General features: G+C 44.4%; 1 protein-coding gene across 2 annotated transcripts in view; it reads left to right on the top strand.

Moving 5' to 3' along the window:
- Nucleotides 1-19,585, top strand: part of CADPS (calcium dependent secretion activator) — a 434,238-nt gene that overhangs the window by 358,050 nt on the left and 56,603 nt on the right. For both annotated transcript variants that reach the window (XM_087825065.1, XM_087825064.1), the window contains 2 exons: nucleotides 7,107-7,181; nucleotides 8,058-8,141. In XM_087825065.1, coding sequence (XP_087681191.1) covers nucleotides 7,107-7,181; nucleotides 8,058-8,141 — 159 coding nt within the window. The remainder of the gene's footprint in view (nucleotides 1-7,106; nucleotides 7,182-8,057; nucleotides 8,142-19,585) is intronic.

Genomic DNA, 19,585 nt, shown 5'->3' with positions numbered 1-19,585 from the left:
TTCCTTCCATCTACACTAGTCTTCTAGTTTCAGAAATATACTCTGACATTTGTAGATTAAGCCACAGATGAATGTTTGGTGTCTGTTTGTTAAGTAAATGTCTAAGGCTTGTGCTAATGTGCGTGCCAGTCACTTGGAAGTGATTCTTGGCTGGAGTTGGTGTGGCCGTAAGTTCCTTTAAGTCCGATGATGTTTGATGATCTTATTTATTAGGCTGGTATCTCCAACAGATGTTTGCCAGAATGCAAGTCATTTTCACATTTGAAGTGCATTTTATCACTTTGAACATCTGGATGGCAGGCAGGAGAGCTCTCTTTTTTGCACCAAGCATCTTCCAGGATATATAATATTGAAGCACCCAGTCCCCAGCAGCAGGTTCTGAATTTTCAAGAAATCACAGACTTTCATTTTCCTGAGCCTGATTGTGAATCTTCCCTGACCAAAAGTTTAGTCCTTTGCTAAGTTTCCAGTTCCAAAGTGGTATTTAAAATGTAAAGGAGAAAGAAACAGCAACTTGGGCTTGATTAAAGACCATCGTGATCATTTTTCTCCGATGGCCTTAAGCCAGCTCGATATTCATATACCAATTTAGAATTAATTCAGAAACATTTCTGGCAACTCTCATGTTGTTGCCAATTGGCATAAATTGCTCCTAAATCAGATCTTTCGATACCAGCCCTACATGCTCAGAATTTTTACTAAATTATATTTGCTCTTATTTGTTATTTATTTTCTCTTTCAGCACCTTCCATTTTTAAACGTGGGTTGGTGGTAGTCTCTGGCTGGCCAGGTCATCTTTAGCCTTTCCCCTCCAGATCAACTCCCTCGGCCACTTTTGTGAGCCTCTGCCCCTGACTGGTTTCCTGGTTGGGGACCTTTCCCGGGGCTTATGTTCTAGGCACTGGGTCAAATGCAAAGAGTTTTCTTTCCCGGTTCCATTTGCTGCAGGTGAGGGACCTGGAGCAGTAGGTCTCAAGCCTCAGTGTGCGTCAGACCTGTCTAGAGAGCTTCTCAAACCCAGATTGCTGGGCCTCGCCCAAAGACTTTCTGATAGGTCTGGGGCGTGGTCCAGGAATTTGTATTTCTAACAAATTCCCTGGGGATACTGCTCCAGAGTCCACACCTTAATATCACTGGTCTGCAGGCTCGGTATCCAAACGCGAGGTAAGGAGAAGCGCTCAGGCAGGAAGGACCACGCCCCGAGGGAGCCTTAGGTTGGGGGTCTGGCCCTGCTGTGCCACACAGCAGAGCTGGTCAAGTCACTTGGCCTCTTCGGGCCTCGGTTTCTTCATCTGTAAAATGATAGCACTATTCTAGTTTTATTCAGGCTGTTTTAGCTACAGAATCAGTTCTTGAGACCTTACCAAAAAGGCCAGCATAGGAAACAAATAAGATTTCTGGACGAAGCGGGGGTATCACTCACCCACCCACTTCTCTGGGTGACGGAACAATCTCTTAGGCCTCGCAGAGGCCACTGTAAAAGCCCTGTTGTGATGATCTGTAAGGATCGTGGGTGATTTCCAGAATCCTATCCCTCCTGAATTTGACTCCCTTTGGTGCTTCACATACCGTAAAATTCAGTCTTTTAAAGTATAAAATTCATAGTGTTTAGTATATTCACAAAGTTGTGCAACCACCACCACAATCCATTGTAGGACATTTTTATCACCCTGGAAAGAAACCCAGACCCATTAGTATAATTCCCCAACCCTGCCTCCCTCCCCAGCCCCAGGTCACCACCACTCTACTTTCTATTAATAAGGACTTGCCTATTTGAGCATTCCATGTAAATGCAATATTCTAATATGTGGCCTTTTGTGACTTCTTTCTCCTGCCGTAATGTTTTTAAGATTTATACATGTTGTTACATGTACCAGTACTTCATTCCTTTTTATAGCTAAATAATATTCTTTTATATGGATCTGCCATATTTAATCAGTTAATCAGTTGATGGGCACCTGAATCGTTTTCACTTTTTAACTACTATGAGTAATGCTGCCATGAACATTTGTGTACAAGTTTTCATGTGGACCTATGCTTTCAACTCTCTTGAATATGTATCTAGGAGTGAAATTGCTGGGTCACATACATATATACTTTTTGAGGAACTGCCAAACTGTTTTCCAAAGTGGCTGCCCCATTTTATAGTCCCATCAGCAATGCATGAGGAATCTTGTTTCTCCACATCTTAGCCAATACTTCTTATCTGTCTTTTTAAAATTATAGCCATCCTAGTGGTATCTCATTGTGGTTTTGATTTGCAGCGATGTTGACCATCGTTTCATGTGCTTATTGGCCATTCATATATCTTCTTTGAAGAAATCTCTATTCAAATTCTTCGCTTATTTTTAAAATTGGGTTGTACTATTATATATATGATTTGCAACTATCTTCTCGCATTGTGTAGGTTGTCTTTTTCACTTTTTCAGTAGTAATTCTTTAAAGCACAAAACTTTGTTTATGCTTTATAACTCACTCGGAGTTTCTTGAGGTGTCCATTGTTATACAAGGACTGGCCTCCCTTTGCCCTTAGCTTTTCCCATCCCTCTTCAGATTGACTTGGTTGTGGCCACATTTCCTGGTCAGACAGCTAAAGAATTCTTTCAAACAAACCAAGTCTCTCTGGTCTTAACTCTTTTTTTTTTAAACTAGGATTTGGGGAGAGTAGTTTGGGGGGGGGGTATTATTGTCATAGACCCCAGCTGAAAATCTGATGAGACTTATGGTGCCATTTCCCAGGAAAAAATACTTTCACATAATTTTACTATACAATTTCGGGGGACCTGTGGAATTGTTAGGCCAAACTAAAGACCCCGTTTGGAAATATATGATGAGAAATAACAAGTGCTCTGAGGTACCTTGCTCTGTGGCTGTGACCTTGAGTGGAACCTCAGTAGGGATCTAATGCAAATGGCTCTCATCCACTCTTCCCATTTTCTAGAATGGGGATACTCACCTCCAAAGTAAAACTGAATAATTGAAATGAGATTGGCCAAGGATGCTGACCAGACACATCCTAAATTGGAAGAATAGATAAAAGTCTAATTTTTTTTGGCGTTTTCACTTTGTATTTGATATTAAACTCATATTATAGATCTAGTTATCAGATACTTGCTTCCACTTGGATTCCAGTGCCCTCAAGGTGTTTTGGACTAGATACTGGCCAGGTGATGCAGTATTTTCCAATTTAATGTCACTTCCTAAATTTCATCACTAGGTAAAGTATCATCTGAAGGCAGCTGTTGAAACATTTGTCAACCATACTTCTCCATCTTAAATATTTATTTTTTCATTAAAATTTGCAAAGCACCAATAGGGAGGAAATTGTATATTAAATACTTTCTCACTTGGTCTAGTGTGTTTTCATCTCATTTCCAAGGTCAGATGGTCTTAACAGAAAGACAACATACACACAATCTGTTCCATGACAAGGCAAAATGTGCAGCACAGGAAGTCAAGTGAAATGATTTTCACGGCATGATTGTGAATTTGCAGCAACTTAGCTCATTAGAAGCAAAAGTGAACTCCCCAAACTTCCCATGCCATTGAGGATTAGTAGTTCCTTTGCTATCATTATGACCTAGGGCCCCAGAATACAACTGAGTATTATTATTATTATTATCATCATCATCATCATCATCATTATTAAGTCTCTACAAGGTGGAGAGACTGAAAAAATACAAAAATAGGTAAGAGAACCTCTTTGTCCCCAAATTGGCTATTTCATCTGACTGCAAAATTTTTTATAGCAAAATAATCTAGTTGGGAAGAGGGATGGTAATTAAACGATGCCCCAGTAGTATTTATACTCCTTGTCGGAGCTTCAGGTCTGTATGGAACAATTACTCTCACTGTTGCTCCAGAAAAGCAAGTTTATTATTGCTCCAGAAAAGCAAGTTTGGGAGAATGTGGTAAAACCAATCCATGTATTTGGTAATTACTTGTATAGGAATGGAGGCTACTTTGATAAACACTACTTTGCTACGTGATAAGCAGAGTAGATATTACCCTATCTCTCCAAAGTGGGTTTTACTTAATTGAGATTATCATTGTCATACAACAAAGTATAGAGATTTTAGATGAATTTAGAGAAATATATACATTGCCATATAGCACTTCTAAGTTTCTAACCCAAGGGCCTATGCATTTTTTCATTACTTTGTGAAGATTTCTATATTCACAACAGGGATAATTCTAGCCCTGCTGAGGACACGAGGAAATAGGCTAATGGAGATGACGTACTCAAGTTTCCTCTGGAAGTAAGAATAATCATATGAAGACACCTTTTTATAAGCAGAATAGACGAAATGTGGACAGAGTGGAGATGAAATACTCATATAGAGTGAAAGGGAGAGGCATTGGGAGCACCTAGAGAAGTCAGGGCCACATGTGGCGGGGGAAATTGAGAGCAAGGAGAGGTCCCCATAAATCCATTCTCCAGAAACTTTCATCAGGATTCCTTAGAGAATGAAAAGGTTTAAGACTCCCCCACTTCTGAAAAGAAAGCTTGTGGGTCTTCCAGAAAGCCCTTGTTAACTCCGCAGGACGAACCTTGCCTGAACTTCCCTGCGTGATGCTCGGGAACGCGCGCTCTTGGCTCTATTTGCCATTTCAGCCAAGGTTTTTGAGAGGAAGTTTCTATTCTCAATGATTTTGTTTGCTTGTTTAGAAACCCCGTATTTAATATTTCATATTGGGTTATTTTTGCCTACAACTAGCTTTTCTGAATTAGTTAAATATCATAAATGATTTAACAAATGTGATTTGTTTATAGCGATCCACAGAGAACCCAGGAGAAGGAGGCAGCCACGCGAGGGAAAGCGAGCGTGTGATTCTGAATCTTATCTCAGGGCCTGAAATGAAGTTGGAGCCGGGTCAATATTCCTGAATTCCTCTGCTCTGGCGTCTTTCTGTGTTTCTAGCACAGAGCTCTGCAGATAGCTTTTGCGCTTAGCTTCAGGTTTATGCCACTGCCCAGTGAAGTCTTTCATGAAGTTAGCAGCAGAGCCCCGCGGGTTCTGTTTGTCAGAGCTGTGCGACATGGGCCATTTGCTTTCTTATTTTTTTCTAATCGACTAAAAGGAAACTAAAATGAAATGACTGAGCAGTAAGACCATCTCTCCCTACACTTGTCTTCTACTTCACGAACTTCAACAAATAATATTGGAGTTGCAATTATAAGTTGACAAAATGTGTCCACACCTAGACCCTCACTAGCTCTTCAAAAGAGAGCAGGGCTGCCAGGCGAGGACTTGGCCCTGGGTTTTTAATAGCCCTGGCCGGGTGGCTCAGCTGATTGGAACATCGCCCTGTGCACCAAAAAGATTCTGGGCTTAAGGGTTCAATTCCCAGTCAGGGCACATACCTAGGTTGTGGGTTCAACCCCCAGCTGGGGCATGTACCGGAGGCAACCAGTGGATGTCAGTTGATGTTTCTCTCTCACATTGATGTTTCTCACTCTCTCTCTCTCCCTCTCTCTCACCCTCTCTGAAATCAATAAGAACATATTCTCGGGTGAATGTAGATGATAGATAGATAGATAGATAGATAGATAGATAGATAGATAGATAGATAGATAGATGATAGATACATGATAGATAGATAGATAGATAGATAGATAGATAGATAGATAGATAGATAGATAGATAGATAGATGATTGATAGGTAGATGATTGATAGGTAGATGATTGATAGGTAGATGATAGATAGATAGATGATAGATAGATAGATAGATAGATAGATAGATAGATAGATAGATAGATAGATAGATAATAGTAATAATAAAACAGACCTGCTAAATATCTTTATATAGGGTTTGCCTCATTCCCATTATAAAATCAGTAATTCGTACTGGCTTCTCCCCTCCCTCATCGGTCCTAGGTGGTAGTAGTTTCTGGTTTTTTACAGATGAAGAAACTGAACTATATTTTCTCAGGCAACATAACTAACCAGCTTTGCACTGGGACTTTATGTAGGTCTTTCCGTTACAAACAAAATTCCACTGTGACTTTAAATGAATTAACCTAATTCACATCACTTTGCTCACTTCCAATAGTTCTGATTGCCAGTTATCAGAGTATCAAACCACATTAATATGGCTTATTATTTCCATATATTTTCATAGCTTTCTGGACGGTTTGTTTAATTTTTTTTCTCGTGCTCTTTTGTTCTAATTTTTATTTGCACTGTTCCTTTGTTTCATTTTCTAATTTCTCACCCCTCCGAAGTTTGCTAGAGAGTGGGTAAGCGCATCCTTCCTTCCAGACAGCAGTGTTTGGCATTGTTATTTCCCATTAAGGAAATGTGGAGTAATTCAGCGGGTACTGAAGTGATCTAATAAATGTCAGGGAGCTGGCACCCAGTGTTTTCTGTTGAAATCGCTTTTCTTTTCTCCTGGCATGTGCAGCAGATTTTTGTTTGTGTGGGGTTTGTTTTTGCGTTACTATTTAAATTTAATAACCGACAGCAGCAGTTAGAGAAATTGAAAAACTTAGTAGCAATCTCAAGGCTCTAAGCCTGGGTCTCCTTTCCCGTGATGGAGAAAATGAGCGGCAGCCACCGGGGTTCAGAAAGAGACACTGCCCGGGCACCGAGTCAGTGCCCTGAGAAGGAACTGGGGGCTCTGAGGCATTAACCCAAAATAGCCTCAGAACAGTTTTTGCAGAATCATTCACAGTGTATTGGTCAGATTCCCTTTGGAAGGATGCTACTCCCTAAGCTACATTCCCCAGCAGTTTTCCAGAGAATTTTTCGTCCCCTGAATTAAATTATTGTGGTATCGTGCTTTGTAAGACCCAGATCAACACGCTGCTTGGCTGTTAAGCCATCCGTGTGAGCTATTTGTAAATGTGTGTACGTCTCTACACATATCAAAGCAACTGAAAGCTTTGGGCAAGGAACAATGCACCCGGTAATTTTTTAAGCGCTTTGGATTTTTCCTGTCCAAGATGTGGAGTCAGAATCTTACGGCTGCTTCTGGGATTGTGGAAATGAACCAGGTCGGCAGGCCAGGCTTTATTTATAAATTGCGTTATCTAAAAATTACTGACAGATGCAATGCCATCACCTCCCAAACATGCTAATCTTTGTCTTTCTGTGTTCTTTAGCATCAGTACCACTCAAAAATAGATGAACTAATTGAAGAAACTGTTAAAGAAATGATAACACTCTTGGTTGCAAAGGTAACCTTCAGTTCCAGGTGAAATGTCTCGTTGTGAACATCGCTTTATTATGTCTGTATCCCCATTAAAATGTAGCACGTTGAAAAGTTGAGCTGGGCACCTATATTTCTCAGGAAACAGGACTGTACGTCACCCAGCCTCGGCTCCGGATGATTTTCCTGATGACTGCGAGCTGTGTAAAGATGGGGCGATGAAGTGGCATATGTTAACTTAATAAGAATTTGCCCCCAAACACTGCACTGGGTTATTTGGAAAGTGTTTGTTTTGTTTTTCAGCATTGACAAAGTTAGATTCTTAAATACAGAAAGTTAAATGGTAATAAGGAATTCTGCCATCACGAAAACCCCCTTTCTCTAGTTTCACATGCAGCGAGAGTCATAATAAAACATAAAAAGTCAGATAAAGCTATTTCAGTCACCCTCATGAATTATAGAATTTTAACTAAGTAATGTTGAATGGGAAGACATTTATATTTGCCAGTGCTAAACTTCTGTTTCCCCCAAATTACTGATAAAATACAAATAAAAATAGATTGGATTCAATGTAGTGCTAATATGCGACGTAAAGACGGCTTCGCGCAGTTTGGGATTTTGAAAAGTGCATTTAATATTATCGCGTGCGATATGCAACTGAATAATATTTTGTCACTTTGCACTTCTGTAACACTCTCTATTTGCAATCACATAATAATGAAGAGGAAGCCAAATAAGTCAGATATGTCTGCATAGAGGCAGCCGCTCCTCCCCCACAGGCTGCGCGCCGATAACGGGGCCGGGGCGCGCAGGGGCTCGGTGCGGGTCTGGACCCGCTGCTCTGGACTGGGAGCAGTTCTACTCTGAAATAATAATCTTGTTTTCTCTTTCGCTGTTTTACTAGTTCGTTACCATCTTGGAAGGAGTGTTGGCAAAATTATCCAGATATGACGAAGGGACCTTGTTTTCTTCCTTCTTGTCATTTACCGTAAGTAAAGAGGTTTTCGTGGTCTTTTTTGTTAAGGAAATATGGGATAATTCAAGTGGGTAAAAGGAGCTGATAGCTGTCAAGGAGCTGACACAGGGGAGGGTGCTGTTGTGGCATTTGCTTTCGGTCTGTGTATGTGTGTTAATTGCAGTCATCGGTATATAGTAACAACACCGGCAGAGTGAGCAGGACATTTCACAGCAGCCGGCAATCCAAAGTCATTTCTATTTCATTTGTGAATATACAGTATATGTGTATGTATCTGCATGCACACACATATGTCTCTATATGTTTGTATCCCAAGAGAGTTGCCCGACTGAGCGCACCTTAGCTCTTAGGCAAAGCACTTCACGTTTCTGAGCTACCATTTCCTCCTCTGTGAATTAATTTTAGAGGTTGCAAAGGGAGACCTGCGGGTCAGATAGATAAATATGTTTGTAAATATGTTTTCTTTGGTCCTTGCTGCATGGGTACGCTTTTCTTAACTGAATGAGTTGCCATTTAAAACTCAGGAGAATTCACAAAGAAGTCTGTATTTCGGGACTTCCTTTACAAAGTGGATGGTCAGCAGCTTTATAAAGGCCTGCCCGTGGGCACAGAGCAGTCTGCTGGAGTTGAGTCGTGGTGGTCTCCACAGTGCAGATATGGGCTTACCAGTTCCTGGAGCCCCCTCTGAGCTGTTTTGCTCATTCACAGACCTGCCTGGGCTTGGGGACACCTGAGTTTACAACCTCTGGCACAGATGATCAAGTCTGTACTATTCTGCGAGGCTCTAATTCTGTGCTAGAATTGGGCAAGGCCATAGAAGTTAGTTAGGTGGTGGGAAGAAGCCAGCCTAATTCTCTGTAGGTAAATGGAGATGGTTGCTGTAAGTGGACTGCCCCAGGGCCCGGTTCTCCCTCCTTCCCTGTGCTAGGCAGGCACTGCAGCTGTTTGCTTTCTTGTCATTTCTGATAGCAGGGGTCTTCCTGGCTCTGGGACCGGCTATTTTCCTCTGACAATACCATAGGAAAGGCAGTTTAGGACCCACTATCTTTGGGTCTTTAAAATAGCCTTACTTTATGAAGACTCTCCTAAAAGGGCACTGAATGCCAAGACAAGGCCCAGCACAGGGTAGGGGGTAGCACATCACCGTCTTTGGAATCCAACAAAATTGGATTCAAATCCCATTACCAATATTAACCAGCTGTTCGATCTTGAGTAGGTGTCTCAGCCTCTCTGAGTTTTGTTGTAGTTTGGGTTTTGGTTTTAGGGAGGTATGCTGTTGTATCTTTTTGCTGTGTGTGTGTGTGTGTGTGTGTGTGTGTGTGTGTGTGTTAATTGCAGTCGACTACCAATGTTGTGTGGAAGTGGGGAGTAAATAATATCTTCCATAATGAGCTTCTTTGAGGATAATAATGTAAGTGAAAGAGCTTAGCATAGTCCTAGCACATAGTAGGCCTCAATAAATAGCAGCTATTATCAATAAAAGATACCTAATATGTTTGTTGTATAATGCAAACATACATGCACACAAGTTCTTTCCAAACACACCCTTCTTTGGTCTTTCTCTAACTCATACTTTAGATTTCCTGGGAATTAAAGGAAATGTGGACAGAAAACATTTAAAACAATTCTGGATAGCATCCACATATCTTCATGCCCAACTTGCTTTGATATGCACCTCTGACCTTCCCAGGTATAAGGATTGAACTCAATCACAGAAAGTCCCTGGCATTTATTGGCAAAGACGGGGTGGGAGAGGGTGCTGACAAAAGGAACTGTATCTGATTTCACTCTGTAGAACCTCCCATAATGTGTCCCAGCAGAAAGAAAACCTATCCAACCCACTCCTTTGACAAACAAAGAAACCAAGGCCCAGAGAGGGGGAGTGATTTTTCTAAGGTCACACAGCAATGGGCAGAGTGGGGACAGGAACCCAGGTCTTCTGCCAGCTTCCCGCTGCCACTGAACAGCTTCCTGAAGAGAGTGGGATTCAGCTGGCACTTGCCCGGCACTAGAAGGCAGATGGGCAAATGAGTGGGGAAGATGCATGAAGAAGGATTCAGGGCACATGAGTGGGAATAATATTAGATAATCTTTCATTCCTCGGTGAAGTCATAGAAATGGTGAAAAGAGGCAGAATTAAATGCAACATTTCTGGAAACTGTTCCCCTGACACCCACAAAAGATGTCACTTTCTTTGAGTCTTCATTTTGAGCAACTGTTTTTACTACCCCAGACTTGAACCAGGAAAGCTCCTCTGCACTTTCCTGAGCGGAATTCAGTCCACCAAGGGCCCCACCAGAATTACTGACTTACCAAGAGGACCAGTAAAAGGTGGTCCTGTAGCAGCGAGATCAAGGGCATGGTACCGGGGAGAGTCTAACGGGAGCATTTGAAACAAAGACCTAGCAGAACTCACGTAGGAGTTTTCAGCTGGAATTGTCACCCTCTCATCTCCCTTTTCTGAGACATTTTGCAGCCACACAGCATGCCTAGTGAAGTCCCCACCGCTGCACGACACTTCTGTGCCTGTTGCTGGGCCTGTATCTTCCCTTCCTTAGTGATACTTCTCCCCCACACTTGGCCACCCCCAGGCCAAAAGCACCCACTTATCATTTGCAGCCTGCGCTCTCATCTTCTGATGGTATCCCAGCGTTGGCGGCCACGGGCTGCGCTTGGAGGTGGCAGGAGTGGCTTCTGAGCTCCTGCCCAAATCTGAAAGGGCCTCTAGAGACTTCCTGCAGACCGGTCTCCAGGATTACCCTGGAGGGGAGGGGAGTGCAGGTGCAGGGTGGCGAGGAGGCAGGCCCTGTGGAAAGAGCCCTGCCATCCCAGTGAGAGAACCAGGAGTCCCGGGCGCGGGACAAAGGCTGGGAGAGAGGGCTGCCGCCTGGCAGGGCTGCCTTAACTCCCTCCCATTTCTGATTCCATTCTTCAAGTATTACTGCGCACTTACCCCGTCCCCACCTCAGCAGAGCTGCCAAGTATGAGCCATGTGCTCTGCCCCCCAGAAAGCTGACAAGTATCGACAAATATGCCACCCTTTCCCCCTCTTTCTCCCGCTGAGCGCCTCCTTTCCTGGGTGGGCTCGATTTCATGGTCCAAGCCAGACATTTTGGAAAACGTCTGCAGCGGCACGGAGCAGGCAGGAATATTTATTTCTCGGCTCCATCTGCATTGCTTCCTCTCTTGGAGAGGAGCTGGGGGGAGGCGCGGGGAGGGGCTGTGGCTCCGGTGCCAGCCCCGCGCCCGGGCGCGGCGCCCCTCCCGCCCCCCCAGCCTCAGCAGCGGCGGCGCCTGGGATTTATGGAGGCAGGCGCCTGGGGAACTTCGGAAAGATCAGCCCGGCTGGAAGTCGCAATTAGCAACTATCCGCCCATTTCCCCTGCCTGCAAGATGTGCTTTTGTGTGGGTCGCCTGCTTGCAAGAGTCCCTGCTTGTAGGTAGCTTCACGCTGTTCTTCTCGGAGGCCAAGGAGGCCAGGCAGGTGCCCAGGTCCCTCTCCCAGCAAGTTAAATCCTTTCCTTGGGTCCATCCAGGCGATAACAAATGCGCTGGTTCTGGAATCCACTCGTTCGTGCCCTTCGTTCGTTCATTCGTGTGCTCACCCACCCAACATATATGTATTGACTGAGCACCTATGCGTCGTGTTTTGTGCTAGGTAATAGGGACTGGTGTTCTCTGTCCTTTGGGAGCTTACACTCAGGAAAGGAGACTGACAATTAAAAAGGAAAGAAAATTATAGAATGGGGGAGGTGCTGACAGGAAAGAGCGGGAGAAAGAGACGGAGGTGGTGGATGGCTTCGCTGCAGTGAGGATGGTTGTGGACGGGCTCTCTGAGCTGAAACTTCAAGGGACCAGCCGTGGGCAAAGAGGAGGCAGAATCTTCTGGACAGAACAACTGCAGTGGCTGGGAGGCAGGAAGGCAGGATATTTTGGAGGTCACAGAAACAGGGTTTAGGGATAAGTAGATGTTAGCAGTGGGCCAAGGTGGAAGGCCAGAGAACTGTGATGTCCTGAGGAGCTCAGCTGAGCTGGATGAGTCCTGGGAGTCAGTGAGGTACAGTAAGAAGCCCAGAGTGGGGACACCCAGGAGACCCAGCTCTGCCCTCACCAGGGAGCTATATGACCTGGAACAGGAGACCAAGGCTTGGCTCTTCATTCCCTTTGGTGTCCTGTGACGCCAGTCGTATTAGATGAATTCCGAAGTCTAAAATAGCTATGAGAACTACCGCTCCTACTCTTTAAGCACTTGCTAAGTGCCTGGCACAGGGCTAAATGCTTTAAATAGATTTTTCTTAGTGCATCCCCTGAACAATGCCACTCCAGAACACTCTCCCACAGATGATAAAACTGGGGCTCAGAGAGGTTAAGCCCTCCAGCTCCACCAGCATCCTCCCTTCCTCGGAACTCTGGAACCTCCAAGGAGAAGTGAAGTTGTGGGAGGAGCCCACCCACCCCGGCACCAGAACAATTACGTCAATTCCTCTGACGCCCCCTGGAGTTCACCCGAGATCCGCCCCCCCATCCACCAAATCCATTGGAGATGGTCACAATGTCACATGGACGCCCCCAGGACAAGCAAGAAAGTCCACTTTAGGGTTGTCAGGGACCCAAACCCCATTATATGTCCAACCTGCTAGGTCTCAACTTACCTCGTTCATGCTTTTTTCCTTTTCCCAGTATTTTGTTTTGCCACTTAGAAACGAAACAAAGCAGACACACTTCTAGCTGGAATCCACGAAGGGCTGGGCTAGCACAGGTCCGCCAGCAGCCTGGGCTGCTTTTGTGCAGACATCTTCATGTCACACCACAGAACAAGACTGCCACCCTGGTCGAAGCCAGACTGGATCAAGGAAACTCACTTCTGTCTACAGAACATTCTGGTCGGGAAGCAGTTCAGATTTTACTGTGGGATGAGTGTTCGCAGTAGGTTGTTAGTGTTATCTCTTTGGCTTTGGGGAGTAGCCAGCATGGGAGAGATGGCTGTTTACAGTGTGAGCTGGTGATGGTGGTGCAGACAGTCAGGTCTTGGGCCACCCCCAGAGGGGAACATCATCCAGATGATTCATGAGATTCAAGTCGGTTGGCCTCTGCATCTCAGAGTGGAGGTGCCACCCATGGTAGTCATAGCTGACGTTTATTGAACACATACTATGTGCCAGGCAGTGTGGTAAGTGATTTACTTTCTCATCTGATCCTCCCATTCACCCTAAGCAATGGATACAATTTTTATCCCCATTTTACAGATGAGGGAAGTTGAATAAGTTATCCAAAGTCACACAGCTACTAAGCCTCCACCTTAGATTTACTCCTGTATTGTCGCCAGAATATTATTCGCATAGAAGCACAGATGCCCGTAAATGAAGTCAATTGGTGAATCTTCCAGGACACTGACTGATATCATTCCTAAGGGGAAGATTCATCATTTTTCACACCTTATCAGAAAAATTCTTTTATGAATAATTTACCCACTAGCTAATCACTTTGGCAATACAACCGAAGGAAAAGACATTCAGAATTCCTCACGCCCTTGGTGATTTCTTGATAATCTGTGGTTTCATGTTGATTTGTCATTCAACACGTGTCTACTGAGTGCCTCTTTTGTGCTGGGCACTGGGGCTTAGCAGCGGGTAAGAGGGACAGCGCCTCTTATTGTATATGCCCATGAGGGAGATCTGTTCTCAACAAGCAGTTTCCAAGCATGGTTATAGGAGCCAGTGCAATGGGACCTTGTCTGAAAGGGACCCAGCCTCATCTGGGAAGCCACGAAGGACATCACATTTGAGCTGAGATCTAAGGGGTAGTAAGATTTCACCCGGTGAAAAGAACAAAGGAGATTCCAAGGCACAAAGACTCGAGAAAAAGGGGAAGGCCTAGTACATTCTGAGCACTGGACAATGTTCACTGTCAGCTGGAGAAAGGTCAGGTCTGTATTCTTTGGTAGGTAGATGATTGTCATTCAAAGTGAACATAAGAATATGACAGGGAAGGGGTTAAAGGGCTAGTGAGGAGACTGGCCACAGAGGAGCTTGCCCACTGATGGAATTTAGGGCTTTGTCAAGACTGAGTCAGCTGGGGAGTTAAGAGAGGCGCGGAGAGGCCGGCCACCTGTCCCGAGTCGGTGTTGGTCTGCGGTCCTCTGATTTAGAAGCCTTGAGCCACCACTGGAAGGCAAGGCTTATTTTGTCTAATGTAGTTTGTTCACATGGACCAATAAAACGCCGTGCCCTAAAACATTCCAGACTATAAAGCGCTGATCCCAGCAACTCCTTCCATCAGCCACTCACTCCCCAGTGCTTTGGAACTTGACATCCACTTTGGGGTCTGTGACAGATAATTTTGTCACCTAGTAAGACATCATTCTCATTTCCAAGTTCTGCCTTGAAAACTCAGTTGACAATTAACATACCTGCTGTCCGAAGCAACCCTTCAGAAGCTTGTCAGAAGAAAAAAAAACAAGCATCCAAAGTTAACCATTTCCCTTCATATTCTTTGGTAGTTAGATGACTATCATTCAAAGTGAGTGTAAGATAAACACAGTATTTTCTTCAGGCTGTGAGGTGCAAGCAACCAGGTCACAGAAATGTCAGGTATGGAAGAAGTACCCAATGAACATGTATGTGCTTCACATAGGAAATAATTGTTCTGAAATTAAAAGTTAGAGAGTTGGACCTGACCTCTGAGCCCCATGCAGTGAGCTCATCACCAGAAAGTTAGAGGGAGAGATGTGACTGTGAAGCCCAGACTAACAGAGATGTGGGCAAGTAGTTGACCATTTGTGAGCCTCAGTTTCTTCATCTGTAGAGTGGGAATGCCGATGCTACTTCAGCCAGCCGATGGGACAATTAGAAATAAAGTGAGCAGTAGGCCCTGCATGGTACCTGACATGCTGTGGGTGGCCCATAAATAGTCATTTTAACCTTACCTTCAACTTAAACCTGTAAGAAGGTTTAAGTGACCCTAGTGCTTTTAACCAGCAATTTCCTCACTTGTTCTGTCCTTAGCACAGCAATCATTTCTCCTGAGCAGCCCAAATTTTTATCCATAGCAGGACCAACCAAAACTCTTCCATAACTTCTATTTCAGCACATTCTTACATTCAAAAATTAGATTCATCAAAGATATCTTCCATTAAGTTTAGTGTATTTTTAGCATTTAGTGTTTTATTATAATTCTTCAAGAACTTTTCAGTCATATGTGGTTTTTAGATCACCTCACTATTAATCAAAAGATTTGCTTAACCAGAATTGAATAACTCACTCTCCAAGCCTATTTTGGATTGAATCAGATTTATCTCAATGTACTTGTTTGTTCAATTCTGCCCCTTACTGGAGTATAATTTTGGACAGATCGATCAACCCCTGACCTCAGTTTACTGACCTATAAAATGAGAATAATAATATGACCTATAGTATGTGGTACTGTTAGAGTTAAATGAGAAAATGTTATATATCTGGGATAGGGTAGGCATTCAGTGCTTGTTAGATATTGTTACTATTGTGGTTATTGCCATGGTTATGTCACCAAGTCCTGAGTATAAGAATCAGCTACTTAGTCAGTGACCATGTTTCAGATGACTCCTATATGTACATTATTGAGCTAGAGTTGTAGATATGGAAAGGTATAAAAAAAAAGAAAGAAGGCCTGTCGCTGTTACCTGGAAGCTACTCTCTAGAGTGCATGTAGGAGAAGTGACTGGAGATGTTGTGGCCCAGTATTTTCAGTGATGTTCTGGAGTCCGCTCACCTCTGCCCCGCTGCTGAGAGCCAGCTCCCCACATCTCTTCACCTCCCCATTTAGTGATGTCGCATTGGGAGCTCGAAATGGACTATTTGTACCACTGGAGTAGACAAACACCATCAACCAGGGAGGAAGTTTCTTCCCCTCTTCTCCCCCTTTCCTTTCCTCTCCAGAACCTTTTTATTAGCAGATCACTGAGTGTTTTCCAAGCAGAGGACTTGTACCACATGGTACTTGAGAAGATGTCAGATGCTACAAAAACTCAGCATTAAGTAACTCCAGTTACAGTGTGAGAGGGTGATTCCCTTTATTTTCATTCTTGCCCTTATATTTGAAAGAAAGTTTCCCTTGAGTGCTTATCTGTGTCTCACCCTTCTCTAAACTGTCACATCTTCATGTGAATAGAAAGAGAGAGGGAGAGAGCAGGCCTAGGGCTCAGCACCCTTGTCTACCTGGAACGTAATAACTTCATTTGCTTTATATTGTATTTATTTTTACCTTCTCTTATTGAGAGTGATACTGATTTCCATTTATGGTAGTGATATAGTTAGTTACCTTTTATAATTATTTTATAATTGAGCCAATTTAAAGAAGAATCCTAAGTAAATTAGTAAATACAGGATAGATGGCATATGGGCAATAGCCGAAATCGGAAGTGGCATTGATGCCGGGAGTTTGCGAAGCTGAGATGCGTTCTCACCGCCCGTCTCGCGGTTGTGTAAACTGAGACCAGAGAAGGGAAATGGCTTGCGCAGCTCGTCAGTCACAGAACCCAGACCTGTCTCGCCCATTCCTTTGTTTTCCCCACTCTATCTGAGATGAGAGGGGAAAGAAGTGAAAACACCCCTCTGTGCAGATTATCTAGGCTGACAGTAAAGGACAAGCTGTCACGGGCAGCAGGAATTCAACAACTTGTACCCTCAAGTTCAGACTGAGGCGGCCAAGGGGAGGACATCGGGGGTGCCAGGCGATCCCTTGTGCAGGAGAAACACGACTGTTCAGGAAGGATGACACAGCCCTCTTTGGCCCAGCACCAGGGCCACGCAGAGCCAGGGACACAGCAAGACGTGGCCCTGGTCCTCTCTGAGCTTGTGTCCTAGGGACTCCTTAGTGTTGAGAGACATTCAAAGTCGAGGCAAAACCCGAAAGTGCCAGAGGCGGGCAGAGGCCCCCACTTATAATCAAATACAAATAAGCCTTCGTGCCTGCTTAGAGATTTCACAAAATTAAAACTCCCCCCTCTGCACATCCAAGTTTCTTCTAAACTGAGTGTTTGCCACGTAGACAAGCAAAAAAGTAGAGCGTCATCACGAGGCCAAACCCCGAAGCCCAGCAGACCCATGTGTCCAAGTCAGCTCCATAATGCCGTGGCTGCGGGTCTTCTAGGGAGTCGTTGCACCTCTCTGAGCCTCAGTTTCCTCACCTGTCAATGATAATCATCATGCCCGCTGGAGTGAGGGCTCATTACTTGTAAATCGCTTAGCCTTGTGCTAGACAAACAGTGAGCCTGCAGCCACCCTTAAGCCTGCGCTGCATTCAGAGGGTGGGTCTGGAGGAGCCCGCGAGCTCGCAGAAATCCTTTCTGAGAATGAAGGGTTGGGACAGAAATGAGGGGAACTGGAAGGAAAAACAGGTTTACTTCAATCGGGCATCTGTTCGGAAGCCCCGGGGGGGAAGAGAGATGAGAACATACACTTCCTGGACCAGCCTCGGAACACAGTAGCCTGAGCAACAGGAGACACGAACAATTCTCCTCGTTAATGAGGCTGCGGCTCCTAATCGGTGCATGGAACAGAATGCTTTTGTTTAATAGAGATCATTTCCCTGCCTCTTGCCCAACTCCCCAGCAGTGCCAGCAGCTCTTTGTTTAATGGAAGGTAGGGACTTTGAGTAGTGTGGTGGGAAGGGCTGTAGGAGGCATTATTACCCTCATTACTATGATAATAGTTTAATCACAATCAATATTTATGAACATGCACAGAAGCCGTGCAGTCAACCAGCAGCCCTGCAACTCAGGGTTTTCCTGTTCTTGCCTAAGGATGCTTTCCAGGAAAGCCTGGGCTCGCTCCCACCTTCCCCGGCCCCCCTAAAGCTCTAAGGTGGTCCGCTGAGGCCACTGCAGAATATCCATGACGGTTCCATCGATATAAATGAGGTCTTGTTTGTGATCATAAGTGTGTATCATCATAAGTATAAAACTTCTCACTTTCCAAGTCATCATCTGGATTTTGGTACACTATCTTGTGAAAAGGGCAGGGCCATGTAGGGAGCAGCATAATACGGCAGCAGATCCTTGGATGTCAGACCCACTTGGGGTCAAGTTCTAGCTCTACCGCTTCCTAGCTGTGTTCCCTAGGGAAAACACCTTACCCTCTCTGAACCACTGTTTCTTCATTGGTAAACTGAGATGACCGGTTCTTCTAAGAATTCAATAAGGTAGTATAAATCAGGCATTCAATCATTGGTAAATACATCCATATTTTTATATGTGACTATGCATCAGTCTTAACTATTTCTATGTTGTCTATGAAAAAGCCAAACAATTGCTTTCCCCAAAGTCACATAGACAATAGTTGAGAAAGTCCAGACTTGGAATCCAATATTCTCTTTCTGTTATCTGAAATTATTCTTAACACTTGTTCCATTTAACACTGGCAGGTTAGGGAAACTTTATTTTAAAACATTCCAACTTAACTCTTCTCTCTCAAATATGAATCAAATTTGAAAGCCAGTAATCGTGTTTCTGAGCAATGGCCATCTGATGAGCTGCCTATAAAAAATGTTTGGTGTCACAGTTCCCACATCTGTAAAAACAGGGTTTATAAACTCTGGCCCTTCTGCGAAGGGAAGTGAGGGAAGCTGTACATCTCCGTAGCATCTCCACGCACTCAGGGGGGCACAGGCTCCCCAGCTGGGCGGAAATACCGCTCATCTTGGGCAAGCACCGAGGACCGTGCAGCCCCTCCAGCGACAGAGCTCTGAGAAGCCATCGCGCTGCTGATTCCAGACACCCTCCAAGGGTGTAATTGTCACTTGGCCCCAAGGAGGAGCCACTGAGGTTTGCTCACCCGCACGCACAGTCCCGGTACATCCACCCACTGGCACAGTCTGTCTCCCCGAGCAGTCGCTCCCTCAGTTGGCACTTGCGATGTATTCTCCCTCCCGAGATGCACTTGGAGCATCCAGATGATGTACCGAGGGGGTGTTTGCCAGGTTTCGCTTGTGCCTCTGCAGAGGACATGTCTCAGAATCCTGGTTTCAGCCGAGTGGGTGAAGTTATCCCGGACAAGCTACTTTCTTCCTATACAATGTCTTTCTCCACTGAATGCTAAAATTTCTATCACTTGCTTTGTTCTTTTTTCAATAAATTTTTGAGAGAAATATACAGAGAGGCATAGTTAAAAAGTGAAATAATACAGCAACACTCGTAGTGATAGTTTTTTTTAAAAGCAGCATTCCCCTGTCCTCTCCCCTGTTCAATCCCTTACTCCAGAAAGGACCTTTGAAACAATTTTGTGTTTCTCTTCGTAGCTCTCAGCACTGTTCTTATATTAATTGATCTTAGAGACTGCCCCCTACTGTAATAGACGGAGCTTTAGCCCACTCCACCAGCTTCCACTTCTCCTGTGCATTGTGTAGCATAATTGTCCTTCCCAGCACCTTTACAGCTTTAAATAGCACCCACCCCCCTTCAGTTCTTGTTTCAGCCACAAGAG

Source organism: Miniopterus natalensis, chromosome 15 (assembly GCF_054644295.1).
Source record: "Miniopterus natalensis isolate mMinNat1 chromosome 15, mMinNat1.hap1, whole genome shotgun sequence".
Taxonomy (NCBI): domain Eukaryota; kingdom Metazoa; phylum Chordata; class Mammalia; order Chiroptera; family Miniopteridae; genus Miniopterus; species Miniopterus natalensis.
The sequence above is the reverse complement of the archived record's forward strand: the minus strand, read 5'-3'. Positions and strand labels throughout refer to the sequence as shown.